The sequence below is a fragment of the Chlorocebus sabaeus genome, chromosome 17, assembly GCF_047675955.1.
Source record: "Chlorocebus sabaeus isolate Y175 chromosome 17, mChlSab1.0.hap1, whole genome shotgun sequence".
In the NCBI taxonomy this organism is placed as follows: Eukaryota; Metazoa; Chordata; class Mammalia; order Primates; family Cercopithecidae; genus Chlorocebus; species Chlorocebus sabaeus.
Genome location: NC_132920.1, coordinates 35183198 through 35199182, shown reverse-complemented (window position 1 = coordinate 35199182; position 15985 = coordinate 35183198). Strand labels below are relative to the sequence as shown.

Below are 15985 nucleotides of genomic sequence, written 5' to 3'. Positions count from 1 at the left end.
CAGCAGGCCCCTCCCACCCCCAGGCTGGGCTGTGGCCCCTGTGCTGGGAGCGGTAGCCCTTATTCTCCTCAGTCAAAGAGCAGGCCCCTGGGGGCGGGCGGAGGAGGGACACCCTCCCGGAGCATCGTGGCGAGGGCCACCTCCAGGCACAACCTCTCCCCAGGATTTCTCGGGATTGCTCAGTTAAAGGATCCCTGTCCTACCCAGGTCTCCTGCTCTAAGCCCCAAACCCGCTCACACTGGGCAGGAAAGGGATATGGGGCTTGGAAATGTCAAGCCTCAGGTCTCTCTGGTAGGGCCAGAGAGCTCACCCCAAGGCAAGACCACAGCAGTCACCCCAGACCTCTGGAGAGAGGACACACAACAGAAAAACAAAGAGGGCTGAAGCACACACAGGACAGGCAGAGGGCATCTCAGGAAGAGGGGAAAGAATGTCACAACGGCAGAGGGAGAGACCACCAGAGGCTAAGAGCGCTCACAGTCACTTCGGGGAGACTGACACACAAGACAGCAGGAGGCGTAAAGACCTTGACTCCAGGACTAACAGACGGCAGCGGTAGGTAGGAAGGACGGTGGGTGGTGCAGCTGTGACAGTAACAACAGCGACTGTCGGGGGGCAGCGGCACCTGGGGTGCAGAGCAAAGCAGACACAGACACAGGGATGGCGCAGTTACTGGGGGCTGCCTGCGGGCCGCTCTCTGCAGCCCCTTGATGGCCTTGCCCTTGGGGGAGCCCGGCGAGGGAGGGCAGTGGGAGCACCAGAGGCCCGCCCAGGCCAGAGGAGCTGTTGCCTTTCCAGGGTGAGACCTGGCAGGGGTGGGAGACAATTAAGAGGGTCATTTCCCTGGGGGGCCAGCTTTCTGGAAGTGCCAGAAGACCCTCCTCGTGCTGGCCACCCCGAGCCCTTGAATCCCCGGGGCCAGGGACGGGGGGATCTTGTCCAGCGGGGCCCACGTACTGCGGATTTCCTCACGCCGACCCGAGGCTTAGGCACCGGTTTGGAAGATTTTGTTTCAATCATCTCAGCTGCAGAGGCGCCCATTGCCCTGGACTTCTGGGCCTGCAGGGCCAACTGATAGGCCACCTCAAAGGCCTGCCCCAGCGTCAGGATGATCTCGTAGGTCAGGTTCTGGGAGGAAGCAGATCACCACTTAAGCGCCTGGTTCAGGAGCCGCTTCACCCTTGTCCTCACCCCCACCCTGAGCACACAGGCAGCATCTGAGGTAAGAAGAGAACACTGGTTTTGAAAAGACACAATTTGAGCATAACACACTGTTTCCTTCTGCAGGATTTCATGGGATAGAAACACCAGGCAAATGCAAAAACTGCTGCCAGCTGAACCAAGCCCCCAGGAGACAGAGACACCCCCCGCCCCACCACACCTGGTGCCATAACTTCACACTGGATATGACCTTCCTCGCAGGGACCACGTGTCCCCCTCTAAGTCTACCTGGGAGCGCTCCTACCTCCCTTCAACTCTTCCCTCCTTTCCCTCCTTTCCCTCTCCCTAGGTCTCTTGTTCTCCCCGCTCTACACAGGATGTGGCCGGGAGCTGAGCTGTGGGGAAGGCAGGTGCACACTGCTACAAGCCCACGGCAGGTCTTTTCCAAGGCAGGGTGCCATGCCTGAGGTGGTACTTGGGTGTTTCTTAGCCATTTAATATAAGTGGTGTTAGTGCTTTTGTTTTTAATGTGTCACCGACAAAGTTTGTGAGTGCTGTGCCCCTCACTCCATTTCCCCTTAAACCCTGTGGTTTTTATTGTGTGATTTTTACACAGCACAGTGGTTAGGAGCATATATGTGGCGTTACAGCAGAACTGAGTGTATGTGGGAAAAGTCAGCAACAGGTTAATGCCACGACTGTGCTGTGTGGACCACCTCATCCATCTCATAGTGGCCCCTGAGGTGGGGCACGTTATATCCCCTCCAGACAGATGAGGAAGCAGGCAGACGTGATGTTTCCAAGCTCACACAGCTAGCAAGCGGCAAAGCCTGGCTCCTCCTAACCTTCACTGGCCCAGAGCAAGCAGAGGACTGGGATGGATGAGGTCCTGGGAGTGTGAGGATGCCCAGAGCTGCCTGTATTCCAGGAGCCACAGAGATTCTGGAAACAGCTGCTATCTCTGAGGACAGCAGAGACCTGGACCCCTCTGTCTTCCTCCTGGGGTGAGGAGGCACCCTGGGGCCACTCCCAGGCTTTGTTGCAGGTTACAGGGAACCCCTGCCTGTGGGCTGTCATTTCTGGTCTGCTCCCTGTGGGCAGCTGTGTGAGGATGAACTCTCCTCGGCCCAGTGGCACCCAGAGCCGAGCCTCAGCAGGAATTTGAGGCAAGAAAATCTGCCAAAGAGGGCACGGCTGCCCTTAAGAGGGAAGTAGAGGGCATGTCTGGGAGGCAGCCCAGGCAGAGGTTGGAGAGCTAGGGCAGGGAGCCGGGGAAGACAAATGCCTTGCCTGACCTAAGAAAACACTCGCGGAAAACCTGGAAAGTCAGGGGCGGTGGCTCATGCCTATTACCAGTTATGTGGGAGGCTGGGGTGGGTAACTTGCCTGAACCCAGGAGTGCAAGGCCAGCCTGGGCAACATGGCGAGACTCTATCTCTTTAAAAAAAAAAAAAAAAAAAAATAGCTGGAACCCCCTGTCCCTAGTGCCCTGGGCCGGTCTCTGTTCCTTCTGTGCATCAGTCTCATCACTGTGAAAGGGGACTGGCCTGGTGTGCTGCTGGGCTCCATTCATGAACCAAACATTTGCCAAGCACTGGCCAGGGGCCAGGACAGCGCCGCATCTGTGTCCTGCAATGGGGCTGGATGCCTCAGGGCTAGTAACCCAAGCCCGCCCCGCCCAGCCCCAGGACCCCACCCACCACATCCACGGTGCTGAACACGTGGCAGTAGTGGTGGCTGGTCTGCAGGTCCTTGGTGATGTAGGCAAAGGTACAGAGGTCCTCCGGGTCCTGGGCGGCACAGGAAATGTTCCGGATCTCATGCTCTGCGATGACGTTCTGCTGGGGAAGGCCGTGCTCTGGAATTCTCAGGCTCAGGCATGCCTCTGGCACCCCCCACCCCAGCCTGTTACCACTGTCACTGTTCTCTGTCCCAGCCTAGAACATCAAGCAAACCCCTCTTCATCTTCTCATTTTGTTTATTGGTGGGGGTGGGGGATGGTATCTAACCTTCCCCGATTTCGGTTTGAGGTCTCCACCCTCGACCACAACAACGAAGGCAGTAAAATGTTCACACCCAACCACAAGCTCTCCCCAGCCTCTCCCACCTCCCAGGGTGGGGGCAAAGAGAGAAGGGCGTCAGGTAGGTGGGATCCCACGCGGTGGCGCACAGGGGAGTCCTTTGCTCACGGAGGGAATCACACCCGTGAAGACCTGTGAGCAGGCACGTGGCCAGCGGAGCCCAGGTGGAGAAGCTAACAGCAGTCACCACTAGGGCGGGACGGGGCTGACAGCAGGCACCCAGGCCAACAGACGAGAGACATGCTTCTTGGAGAAGTGGGAAGTAATAAGAGGACTGGGGACCCTCCAGGGAGATAAGGGATGACAGAAGGCAGCCAGATTGCTTGCTCTACAGCCCTGTGGGTCTGATGGGGACGTGGGTCCCACTCCCGCCAAGAGTCCCTATAAGCAGCACACCTTGTTGGAGGCATCGATGAACTTGACACCTTTGTATGTGATGGACAGGATGATGGTGGGGATCTTCTTCATGTGCTCGGTAGATTTCTACAGGAAACAAGGAGTGGCCCTGTCAGTGCCCCTACTCAGGGCTAAGCCTCCTGGGCTTCCGCAGGTGCCAGCTTCCCTCCCATCCTTACATAGCATGGCAGGGCCCAGGCAACTGTAGCTACTGCCCCCATTGCTGCCTTCTGTCCTAGCCAGTCCCATGGCACCCTCCAGCCCGCACAGGCACCCTCCAGCCCCCACAGACACCCTCCAGCCCGCACAGATACCCTCCAACCCATACAGGCACCCTACCCGCATCTTGGCACAGGCGTCTTGTGTGGATTCTGTCCCTCGCAGATCTTTGATCAGCATGGAGCCCAGATACTGTGGGGGTGAGCAGTGGCCAGGCTTAGGAAATCCTGCGTTTCCATGCAGGGGTGACCCAGCCAATTTGGGACTGTCCCACAATCAAGTAGTTACCCATCCCGGTAACACCCCCTCCCCTGCCCCAGCTGGAGAGGCCCTCCATTCAACTCTCTGGCTAAAGGACCCAGAGGCCTCCACCCCTTTGCCTTAGCCGCCAAGAGTGGCTGAAGAGTGGAGAACAGCTCGCAAGTCCTGGGCCTGGCTTTGTGGAGTCCCTGCTGGGACCCAGCCGCAGGTGCCTGGCCGAGAAGGAGCAGGGAGGCTGGCCCTGCTGGGAGGGTGGGAGCAACTCACATTGGCTTCATATCCGCAGGACTCGAAGATGAGTTTCTCTGGCTGGTGTTGCCAACTCTGCACTGGGGCGTAGGGGGCTGCCAGGCTGGGGGGCCGCAGGGTCAGCTTGGCCTCGCGGTGCTCCTCCTGCAGAACACACGGAATTGGACACCTGCTCCTTGCTCCAGAGGAGCACACCCAAGGGTGAGATGCCAGTGACCTCAGCAAGTTCAGGGGTCAAGTGGAGATGGCAGGGGGCAGACCAGCAATTCAAACCCACTGCGGGAGAGGGGAGGTGCTAGCCACAGCACCGCCTGAGAGCAGGGCTCGGGAAGGACAGTCCCTGTGGTGTCCGAGATGAGTCTCAAAGGAGATGGGAAATGACCAGAGAGGAGATGGCAGAGTCTGTGGGGAGGGCGGGGCACAGGCTGCCAGGCTGTTCTGCATATAGACCAAAGGAGAGAGCAGCGGTCATGAGACCCTGGGATGCCTTGGGGCCCAGACCAGGGCCTGGGAGGGATCTTCACAGCTGGGAAGCCAGTGAAGCCCCCGTGCCTAGGAATGCATTTCAAATGGATCCTTCTGGCAGCAGCTGGAGGGAGGGGGAGGCCACTGCGGTCCAGGCAAGAGATGATGGGTCCCTGCCCAGGGTGCTGGTAGAAGGAAGGGAGAGGAAGGAAAAGATTTAGGAAACACTGAGGCCCTCCCTTCCCAGCAGTGTGCAGAGCCTCTCAACAGCCATCGGAATTGCTGGACAATGTGTTTTCCTTTAAGACTCATGGCTGTATTCGTAGAAAGGGAAGGGAAGTCCCCAGAGCCAGAAGTGAAAAGTGAGAGTCAGAGAAGCAGGCAGGGGTGAAGCTGAAGTCACCCAGAGGGGCCTGAGGGACACCTGCCATTCCTGTGTCTGACAGGCCAAGAAGAGGACAAAGGACAAAGCCAGGGTCCGTACAAGGCGAAGGCAGGACAGGCAGGTCCTGAGTAAATCCAGGACCCCTGGAAATGATGCCGAGAGGGTGAGCCAGGAATGTGAGACGGGCCCACCTCGGCCAGGGCTGGAGCGGGCACCGGGAGCGCAGGAGGTGTCTCCAGAGGTGCCCCCATGGGGCTGCAGGCAGAGAACGGGCAGAACAGAGTGGTCTGGCTGCGGTTTTGCTGGGCAGGAGGAAGAGAACGCTGCAGAGGTGAGGCTGCAGGGAAAGCAGTTCTCTGGGAACAACGCAGGTAAGCAGAGAAGGAAGGGGCCAAGAAGGAGCTCAGAGAGGCCAAGAGAGCACAGAGGGCTCTGGGGCCAGCAGGGCAGGATGCAGGAGGCCACAGAGAAAGAGCGGACACGGGATCTGAACCCCTGAGGGAGGGAAGTGCAGGCCACAGGAGTGGCCCTGGCAGCCGACTGCTGAAATGAGTTGTGCGGCCTGAGCTCGGCACCATGGGGGCTGGGTGAGCCTTACACAAGGCGGCTGGCTGTGGGTGAGCAGAGCAGGCTGGTGCCTCCTGACTCTGGTGCCAGCTCAACTGTGCTCGGGTACGGGGCAGCAGGTGGTTCTGGGAGGCCCTGTCCCGCCCAGAGGAATGAGGTAGACCCTGGCCGCAGCTCCACTCCCCACCCCCTACCCGCCCTGCCCCACCTGCATCCTGAAGCGCTCCGCTCTGGAGGGGGCCGCGGGGTCATGGAGACTGTCATGGCGCCTCCTGCCTGTGTCCCCTGGAGGCAGCAGCAGGTCAGCCGACCGCCCAGTGCAGGAATCATTCTGGCTCAGTGGGGATGACGTCTGGGAGAGCAAATCTTGGCACTGTGGAGGGAGAAATCCAGGTGGAACTTGCAACCCTCGGCCCAGTGCCCGGCTACAGGTGTCAGCCAGCCCCGCTGGTCAGGACGGCACAGGGAGCGGCACCAGGAGAAGCAGCAGGGATAGAAGGGGCCAATGCCACAGGGGTGTCAGACAAGTGGCACCACGCAGCCACCGTCCACTAGTGTCCCCAAAGAGGGTGGGGAAGCCACTTTTGCATTTATAAAAGATTAAATCTTCTGTCCTGATCCATTGCAGGCCTCTGCGCATGACCAAAGCACCCTCCTGAGAAAAAATGTAGCCCTGTCAGTCAGGGCCCTAAAGCCACTGTCCCCCACAGAATAAAAACCGGGCTTCTCAGTGTCTATATTTGAATGTCAGTTGTGTATTTGGTTCCCAGAGCAAGGCTGGGCCTCCACTTTCTCATCTGTAAAAGGAGGATGAACAGGACCCACTTCACGAAGCCCCTGAGGGTTCAATGGGGTGAGACCTGCCCAGTGCACCCGAGGGCTCCCCGCCCCAGTGACCACCATTGCTGCACGCTGTGGCCTGGGGCTGGGGGAGACCTGTTCCTCAGCCGCAGGCTCTGGGTCGAACCCATTTCTCCAGTCAGGACTTACCAGCAGGAGCAACAGATCACTGGTGAGGTTTTTAAAATGCAGCTGTCTTAGCCACCCGAGCCTGGGAATTCCAACTCAGATCTGGGGGCTGCGCAGGAGGCTGCAAGTCCTGGCCGTTTGGATTTGTCTCAGGTGTTATCCGACCCAGCCCCTCCCTGTCCCCAGGCACAAAGCTGAGTTCAATGCCCAGGCACGGCCTGGTGTTTTCCTACTATCCCCCAAGTTTTATGTGTTTGACAGGCCATCCCCAAATAGAAACGGGTGGTGGGGAACTTCTCTAAACCCCCTCTCCTGTGCTCCTCTCTCCTTGTTGGAGCTGCTTTCTCCTACACTACAGTGGTGCAGTCTCTGAAGAATCCTAAAGAATTCTATGTAATTCCTACAAATACAGAGAACAAACAGACATTCCTTTCCATCCTTCCCTGACTCACCCTCAGCTGGGAGAATCTGGGGGGCTTCTGGGGCGGCTCCTCATATGGCCTGTCTGCGAGGGAGGCGATGATGCGCTTGCGATGGCCCAGCAGCTGGACCTTCAGGACCTGGGTGATGAGGAGCAGGGAGGTGACGGGTCAGGTGGCCAACTCACTCGGTCTGCTCCAGCCCCCAGCACTCTTCCGCTGGGCCAGGCTGCCCCTAAGGGAAGCTCAGGCTTCTGGAGGGTCCAGGCCGGGCCACATAGGGGCTACTCACGTTGACGAGCTCCAGCTCCCAGAGGTTCTTCACGGTGTCGATGGAGCTGTAGCCACTTGACAGGAAGGAATGGACGTAGTCCTGCAGCCCCAGGGAGTCCAGCCAGGAGGGCACGGAAGGGGGGCTGTTCCCATCATAACCCAGAGCCTTCACCTACAGGGCAAGGAGGGAGGCAAAACTGACATCTCAGCACTCACAGGAGAGGGACCCGAGGACCACAGACCCAGCCAGCTCACACAGACTGTGGCCAAGGGGGTCCTGCATGTTTGGGGTCCTCAGCACCTTCGAGTCCCTCTCTTCACACAGCCTCTCCTATCACTCGCTGGTCTCGGCTTCCCCATGGGGAAAGCAGGAGCCGCTGGAGCACGGCCCTAGCAGACAAGCCTAGGTAGGGAGGGGGGTCTGCAGAACGCCTCCAGCCTGAGCTCCGCTGACATCACGGGCCTGGAGGGACAAGAGGATAGTGTATGCCCTCAGAGCAGGCACTTCCCAAGCTCTGGGCAGGTAGAAGGGACGGCGCCACCGGACTCCGCACAAGCGCAGGGGAGAGCCTGAGCCCACCAGCTCCTGGCTCCCCAGGGAAGACGGTACCTCCCTCAAGCCCACTTGGGGAGGGGCCTGGTGCCAAGGCTCAGTGCAGGCTGGCCTGGGCTCCAGTGAGCCAGACAGACCCTGAAGGGGGCTTTGGGTGAAAGGCCAAGCCAAGCTCCCGAGCCCGGCAGACCCCCAGAACCTCCTCATGACCCGGGAGGAGCCACTCCCTGCCCTAGGGCTCTGCTGGCTCTCCAAAGGCCTTAGGGTGTAGTGAGGAAGCAAACAGGGTTGTGTGCGGCCCTTCTGGAGCTCCTAGGGTGAGGAGTAGAGGCCCCGCCATGCTGGAGCCCTGCTCCTCCCCTGTTCATGGTGCAGGTGGTGCTAGGGAGGTGGCCCTGGCTCCACACAGGCTGAGGCTACAGGGCTGGCGACAGTCACCTTGGGCAGGGAGCGTGCCGCCTGGAGCAACTTCCGGCGGTGCTGTGGGTCACTGATGCCGATGTCCCGCAGGTCCTGCTCTTCCATCACATTAGACCCCTGAGAGCAGAAAGTGGATGTCAGGGCCCCTCCTGGATGGACAGCTGGTGGCCCTGAGGGGGTCAGGTGGGCATTTCAGGGCCCCGCACCAAATTCTCCTTCACTGCAGGTACCAAGAGGGCATGGGGACAAGTCTGCCCAGACTGCCCACGCCCATCCAGGTGGCTCCCAGGGGAGCTGGGCAGAGCTGGAGCTCCAGAATATGCACAGGGTGCTGAGGCTGGCAGGGCACACAAGGGTGGGGGCGCCACCTGCCCAGGCCCAGCCACAAGCCCTGGCCCCCCGAGTGTGTGTCCATTTTTCTGGGGAGCAGGTTCCAGGCATCCAAGATAAAGGACGGGTGGACTTATCCCAAGGTTCCTCTTGGACAGGATTTTATAATTCTAAGGCTGTAACAACCACCTCAGGCGGACCGCTGGTGACAGGGGCGGCTACCCGAGGAGCCAGTCTCACCCCAAGAGGAGACTGTCAGAGAAGGGCGTCCTTGTCCCAGGGAGAAGGGTGGGTCAGAGCTGAGCCCAGTCCGCGCTGTTCTCTGCGGCCTCCACTGGCCTCAATGGAGCAGCTGAGGGTGGAGAGGCACACGGAGCGCCCACCGGCAGCGCTAAGCGCGATGAGAGGATGTGGGGATGGAGGCTGGTGCTCCTGCTGCTTTCTCACCCTATGACAGGGCTGAAAGCTGTCACCTGGCGCATCCCACTTCATGCTCACAGCCTGCATGTTAGGGTCTCTGTTAATCTCGTTAATCTGTTTTAATAGATGAGGAAACTGAGGCACACAGAGGTCAGAAATTTCTTGACATCACATGTCTAGTGGTAGAGCTAAGATGTGACCCTGGGCAGCCTCTTTCCTTCATGCTCCTGGCCCCTGCGAAGACGTCTCTAATTACAATAGTCACAAGATAGTGTGAGCAGATTTAATTTTAAAATACACAGTATGGCCTATGACACAAAATTCACAGGTCCTGCCCATCCCTCAGCCACGGAGCCCCTTGCAGTTGCAGCTGCTGCCACTTCCTGGACGTCCCCAGAGCCCAGCTGGGCACCGACAGGCAGGTGCCTGCACACTGCATTTTCACACAAACGCCATTCTCGCACACGCTTGGTGCCTTGTTCTTATCGCTGAATATACACAGGAGATTGTTCCGCAGCAGCGTATGTGGCCCACCTCCTCTGGACAAGCTGCAGCATCATCTAGGTTAGGAACACACTATAATTTATTCAGCCAGTTCCCTGTTGAAGGACATTTGCTTCAACTTCAGCTACTGCACACGGTGCCGTGTGAGCACCTCCCTGCGTGGGTCGTGTCGAGGCCTGTTACGAGGAAGGGTTTCTGCTTGCTTGACGGGTGTGCGCACTTAACATTGACAACTCTTTCTGCTCTTCTTAGTGATGCCAGTGCTCGATCCCCCACACTGTCAGCAGCACAGCAGGGAAAGAGTCTATCACTGCAGTTTCTATTTACACATTTCTTACCGGAGTAGGATCACCTCATCCAGACGTGATGCTGAGCATCTTCCCACGTTTTATCTATCTAGCATTTCCAAAGCACTCCCTCCCTACTCCATGCTGGACCTGCCCAAGCCATTTAGTAATAGGGACTATTGTGGCCGGGCACGGTGGCTCACCCCTGTAATCCCAGCACTTTGGGAGGCTGAGGCAGGCGGATCATGAGGTCAGGAGTTCCAGACCAGCCTGGCCAACACGGCGAAACCCCATCTCTACTAAAAGTACAAACATTAGCTGGGTGTGGTGGTGTGCACCTGTAATCCCAGCTACTCGGGAGGCTGAGGCAGGAGAATCATTTGATCCTGGGAGGTAGAGCTTGCAGTGAGCCGAGATCCCGCCACTGCACCCCAGCCTGGGTGACAGGGTGAGATTCCACCTCAAAAAAAAAAAAAAAAAAAAATTGGGGCTATTGTTATTCCCACCCTACAGCTGAGGAAGCCAAGGCCCACAAAGTTTTGGCGACTTTCGAAGGTCATATGGTAAGTGCATTTGGAGCCAGATTCAGCCCCAATGCTGTCCACGTGGCCCTGCTGCCACACACGTGGGGACACCCAGAGCTCCTTTTCCAGGAGTTAACTTGCTTACAGCCTCAGGGTTTTCCTATGAAGTTATCGGTCTTTTCTGCATAGCTACGGAGGTAGCAGTTCTTTACATAGTAAGAAAACCGGCCCGTTGCAATGGCTCACGCTTGTAATCCCAACACACTCGGAGGCCAAGGCGAGGTGGGAGGATCACTGGAGCCCAGGAGTTTGAGGCCAGCTTGGGCACCGTAGTGAGACTCTGTTTCTACAAAAATAAAAAAATTAGCCAGGAATGGTGCTGTGTACCTGTAGTCTCAGCTACTTGGGAAGCTGGGTGGGAGGAACACTTGAGCCTGGGAGGTTAAGGCTACAGAGAGCCACGATTGCACCACTGCACTCCAGCCTGGGTGACAGTGAGACCCTGTCTCCAAACAGAAACAACAATATATGTGTGTGTACGTACAACAAAAAATAAAACAAATTACCCTTTTGGCCGGGCACAGTGGCTCACGTTTGTAATCCCAGCACTTTGGGAGGCCGAAGTGGGCAGATCATGAGGTCAAGAGTTCGAGACCAGCCTGACCAACATGATGAACCCCTGTCTCTATTAAACATACAAAAATTATCCAGGTGTGGTGTAGGGCACCTGTGATCCCAGCTACTCGGGAGGCTGAGGCAGGAGAATCGCTTGAACCCAAGAGGCGGAGGTTGCAGTGAGCCAAGATCACACCACTGCACTCCAGCCTGGGTGACAGAACAAGACTCCATCTCAAAAAAAAAAAAAATTAACCTTTTATCTATGAAATGAGTTAGATATTTGTTTTCCGGTTTGCTATTTATCTTTCGGCTTTTATGCTGGCTTTGCTCATGTAGAAATCTATTTTTTTGTAACTAAGTGTACCCAACTTTTCTTGTAGAGCTTCTCAGTTCTGTCAGGCTTAAAAAGATCTTGCCTGTCCAAGACTGTGTTTTACATTCTTCCTTACTTTTTCCTGTAATTTAAGTTTTTTTTTTTTTTTTTTTGAGACAGAGTCTTGCTCTGTCCTCCAGGCTGAAGTGCAGTGGCGCGATCTCGGCTCACTGCAAGCTCTGCCTCCCGGGTTCATGCCACTCCCGCCACCACACCCTACTAATTTTTTGTATTTTTAGTAGAGATGGGGTTTCACCGTGTTAGCCAGGATGGTATAGATCTCCTGACCTCGTGATCCACCCGCCTCGGCCTCCCAAAGTGCTGGGATTACAGGCATGAGCCACTGCGCCCGGCCTAAGTTTCCTTTTTTATAGCTAAATCTTTAATCTATCTGGCAATTATTTTGATGTAAGGTGTAAGAGTCAAGATCCAACCTTATTTTTTCTCTGGCAGCAAGCTGTCCATTTCTTGATGAGCTATCTTTTTCCCCCATCTGGAATGGCCTCTATGGTATCTGAAATTCCTGTGTATTTCTGGGCCTCTTTCTGGACTTGTACCCTGTTATGGTGGGCATTACTTTACACTTGGAAGGCTAAGTGACTTGGGCCAGCTCATGCAGACCATGACTTGCTTGGCCCCCGCCCCGTGTGGTGACTGCTGGCCACAGGAGTCTCCCCAGAGCCTGTGCATGGTGACATAAACTTTGTCCCACAGAGGACACTGCCAGCCTTAAGCTTCAGAGAGCCCAGGTGAGGAGAGCCCCGAAGCCAGGCTGGAAGCCCCCACTCTGCTGCACCTGCAGAACACACCCCTTGCTGGGCACAGGTGAGGCCTGGGCACCACTCCAGGTCTGAGCCCAGCCAAGCCACCCCCAAATCTGAGAGTCACCACAGGGTTCCTACAGCAGCTCTGGGACCAAATCTAATGTCTGCTGTTGCAGAAAGGCAGAGAGAGGCAGCCGCCTTCCCAGATGTTGTTTTTTAAGTGGAGCGCAGTGGTATGATGATGGCTCACTGCAACCTTGACCTCCTGGGCTTGAGTGATCCTCCCGCCTCAGCCGCCTACGTAGCTGGGACCATAGGCATGTACCACCATGCCCGGCTATTTTTTTTTTTGTGTAGAGATGGGGTCTCACTATGTTGCCCAAGCTGGTCTTGAACCCCTGAGCTCAAGTAATCTTCCTGCCTTGACCTCCCAAAGTGCTGGGATTACAGGTGTGCACCACTGCGCCTGGCTCTGGCCCAGACTTTCTACCTGATTATGAGGATACCAAAGCGAAGAGCTGAGCTGAGCCTGCCTCAAAACTCCAAGAGGACGTGAACGTCCAAGAGTGATTGCGGCACCGCAGTAATGTTCTAAACTCCTGCTCAACCCCAGCATTGACTCAGAAACCTTTGTAAGCTTTCAGGGCACCTGAAGGCTGACAGCCAGGAAAGCCAGATCCGCCGGAGACAGGCCCTTTGCTAACCAGACCTCGGCCAGCAGAAGGGTGGGCTGTGTGCAGTTTTGAGGAACAAGGGATGAATGGAAACACACAAAAATAAAGGAAATGACAGAAAAGAAAGGCAAACCGTTGCCAAAGTGCATTCCAGGACGGGTCCTCCCAATTCCTGAAGCAGCCACATCTCCGCACAGGGGGACGAGCTTGTGTGGTGACCACCCAGGGCCACAAATCCTCAAAGGGCAAGAAACGCTTCTGGAAGTTACCAACCCTCTTTACCCAGGGAGAAGGGACCACTGGCTTTTAGAAACCTCTTCATGAGGAGGGTCATGCATGGGGAAAAGAGATTTTCTACTTTACCTGCTGCCACGCTAACATTTACTGAGTGCTTACTAGATGGCAGGAACTTCTATAATTAGGAAGCGAATAAAGTACAACGGTTCAGTGTCCTAGGGATTGTAGTTAACAGGGATTGTCTCAGCTTGGATAAAAGCTTCACAACTCCAAGTGACATCTGAAACACACAACTAGTCTTCCAGCCTGGCCTGGTTTGGGTCCAGTCCCTGAGGAAGAGGGGACAGGGCTCCAAGCAGCCAAGCTGGGACAGAGCACTGGTCTTCGCCTGGGATCTGTGCTTATCCCTGTCCTGACTCGCTTAGACTTCACATTGCCGGCAGGCGTCCAACTGCTCCCTGCTTTGCAGAGGAGAGAGTGCTCCCACGGAGGCGGCAGAGCCGGGATAGCCCCTGGCGGCCTGACTCCTCAGCCTGGGATCATGGCCCCGGCCGGCTTTTGAGAACTCAAGGGAAGGGGACAGCAAGAAGTGATCCCCTGGGTCACTGAGCTCTGGGCATAACAAGAGTTCCCTGGGCGCCCTCTGCGGGGCTTTGTGGGAGGTGACGCATGGCCTGTCCTGGCTCACCGTGAAGACGCAGGCCAGCGACACTGAGTTCTGACCATGGTCCAGCCTGTGCTGGGGGCTTCACATCCATGACCTGCACAAATCCACCCAATAAACCTTTCAGATAGGAGCTGCCCACATTACACAGAAAGAAACTGAGGCTTGGAGAGCAGACTGGAATTATCCAAAGCCATGGTACTAGAGCATGGCAAAGGGACTGCTCAGGCCCCATCTGACCAACCCCAGTCGTCTTCCTCGTCTCTTCCTGCTGGGGCGGGCAGGGTGTGCTGAAGACAAAAGCAAAGTGTGGGGGTGTGGGCAGACCCTGCCAGAGAGCAGGAGCAGGATACCGCCCTGGGCTGGGGAACAACCCCTGCTGAGCTGAGCCAATGCTGCCTCCCTCTGTAGAATCCCATCTCAGAATCACGTACAAATGCTTCTCCCAGGACCCCCCTCCTGGCTACCTCTTCTCCACTTCTCAGGGAAGGGACATTGTTCCTTTCTTTTTAACTGTACAGAATCCAATTCTTAGAGGTGAGTGGGTTCGAAATGCCAGGGCCTCCAATAAGGGAGAAACAGGGTCAGGATGTGGGCCCAGGCCTCTGGATACACAGCCTGGGCACTGTGCCGAGGGCCAGACCGACTCTGGGAGAAGGCAGCCTGGCCTGTTGGGGTTCGATAAGGGGTTGGGTTTGTAGAGTCACCCATGCTTGTGGCTGGGTGCCCTTCCTCGGTAAGGCACATGTGAAGCGTCTACCATGGTGGCTGTAATTAGTGTCACTTTCCATCAACCTAAGCCATTTGAATGCTTTCTCCTTCCTGCCAGTATCTGTCACCGGGCTCCACCTGAAGATGCAGGAGGTGGCTGAAATCGTGGAGGCCCAGGCGAAGCACGGCAAGGGTCAGCCCTGGGCGTCCTGGGAGAGCAGGAGGCAGAAGCGGCAGGGGCCACTGCAGGACCCACACTGCTTTCTTCCTCCCTTTCTCCGGCCCTCCGGGGCTCTAACATCTTCAGAGTCTTCCTGCCCATGTGATTTTAGAAGGAAAATATCCTTTTGCATCTTGAAAAGCATCTCACTTGTTAATATTTTGCTTAACTGTAAGTGAGGTCTTCATTCAACAAAGTGGCAAAGGCCTAGGAAGGGGACTGTTCGGGAGTGGTAACATACTGGTATAGACCCTTTCAGCCAAAGGGGAAACAGGGGCTGTCCTAAGTTACCACTGAGGGTTGCAGGGCAGCCCCTGGATGGGGAGGGGCCGGCCTGGGCCTTGGACTCCCTCTGCCTCCACACTGGTTGCTGGCTGGGCTGCTTCCTGCGGCCCTGTCTACAGGATGGGGCAAATGGCAGGGCCGCAGGAAGGCTCCATGAGGCCGGAGTAGGTAGGAGTTTGCTTTGGCTTTAACGGATCTTCTGGAAACAGGACCCTGACAAATCCAAACCGCAGAGAAGTTCTGACTGGGAGCGTGTGGCCAGCTGGGGCGTGTGGCTCTGCCAGAGACCATCTGTTGCCTCAGCAGTATGAACTAAAAATAAAACCGTCAGCCGCTCAGGAAACTGAATGGACCCCTCCTCTAGGCCAAGGGGATCCCACGGAAACCTGAAAAACTGGTTCAGGCCGTGATGGCAGGGGCATTGGATCCGCCTCATTATACCCCCCTCCCTTTGGAATTCAGGCACAACAGTCCGGCATTATCATTAAAGCAGAGATCCTAAGACTGACCAAGCAGACGCTGCAGCAACAAGACACTGAGTGCCAACCTGACTCCAGTTCAGATCGCATGACAGACAGCAGCCCCAAAAGAAAGCATTTTACCCCCAAATATATTTCTGTAGCATATTCTGAAATGGTCCTGCAAAGCCGCCTCTTGTGGGGAAATTTACATTCTATAGAGGATTCTCTTCCATTTGATTTCATACATTTTAGGGAGACATAAGACATCGAGTGCTGTATGTGAGTGCTATATGTGAGTGCACTGGTTCGGTCTGGAAAGGAGGGACAACTCAAAGCTGAAGTTTGGGGGTGGCAGCCTTACAGGTCACAGGTGGATTCATAGATTTTCTGATTGGCAACTGGTTGAAAGAATTTATCTAAAGGCCTGGAGTCAATAGAAAGGGGTGTCTGGCAAATCAACCTCATTAAGGTTGATGACAACAAGAAACTAGGGG

General features: G+C 56.2%; 1 protein-coding gene across 8 annotated transcripts in view; it reads right to left on the bottom strand.

Annotated features, from left to right (window-relative positions):
- The window catches only part of ANKS1A (ankyrin repeat and sterile alpha motif domain containing 1A), a 194033-nt gene that overhangs the window by 4449 nt on the left and 173599 nt on the right, over positions 1-15985 (bottom strand). For all 8 annotated transcript variants that reach the window (XM_007972861.3, XM_007972855.3, XM_007972858.3 and 5 more), the window contains 9 exons: positions 8438-8536; positions 7466-7618; positions 7207-7314; positions 5994-6158; positions 4387-4512; positions 3979-4050; positions 3640-3726; positions 2863-3000; positions 959-1129 (listed from right to left, as the gene is read on the bottom strand). In XM_007972861.3, the coding sequence (XP_007971052.3) occupies positions 959-1129; positions 2863-3000; positions 3640-3726; positions 3979-4050; positions 4387-4512; positions 5994-6158; positions 7207-7314; positions 7466-7618; positions 8438-8536 (1119 nt within the window). The remainder of the gene's footprint in view (positions 1-958; positions 1130-2862; positions 3001-3639; positions 3727-3978; positions 4051-4386; positions 4513-5993; positions 6159-7206; positions 7315-7465; positions 7619-8437; positions 8537-15985) is intronic.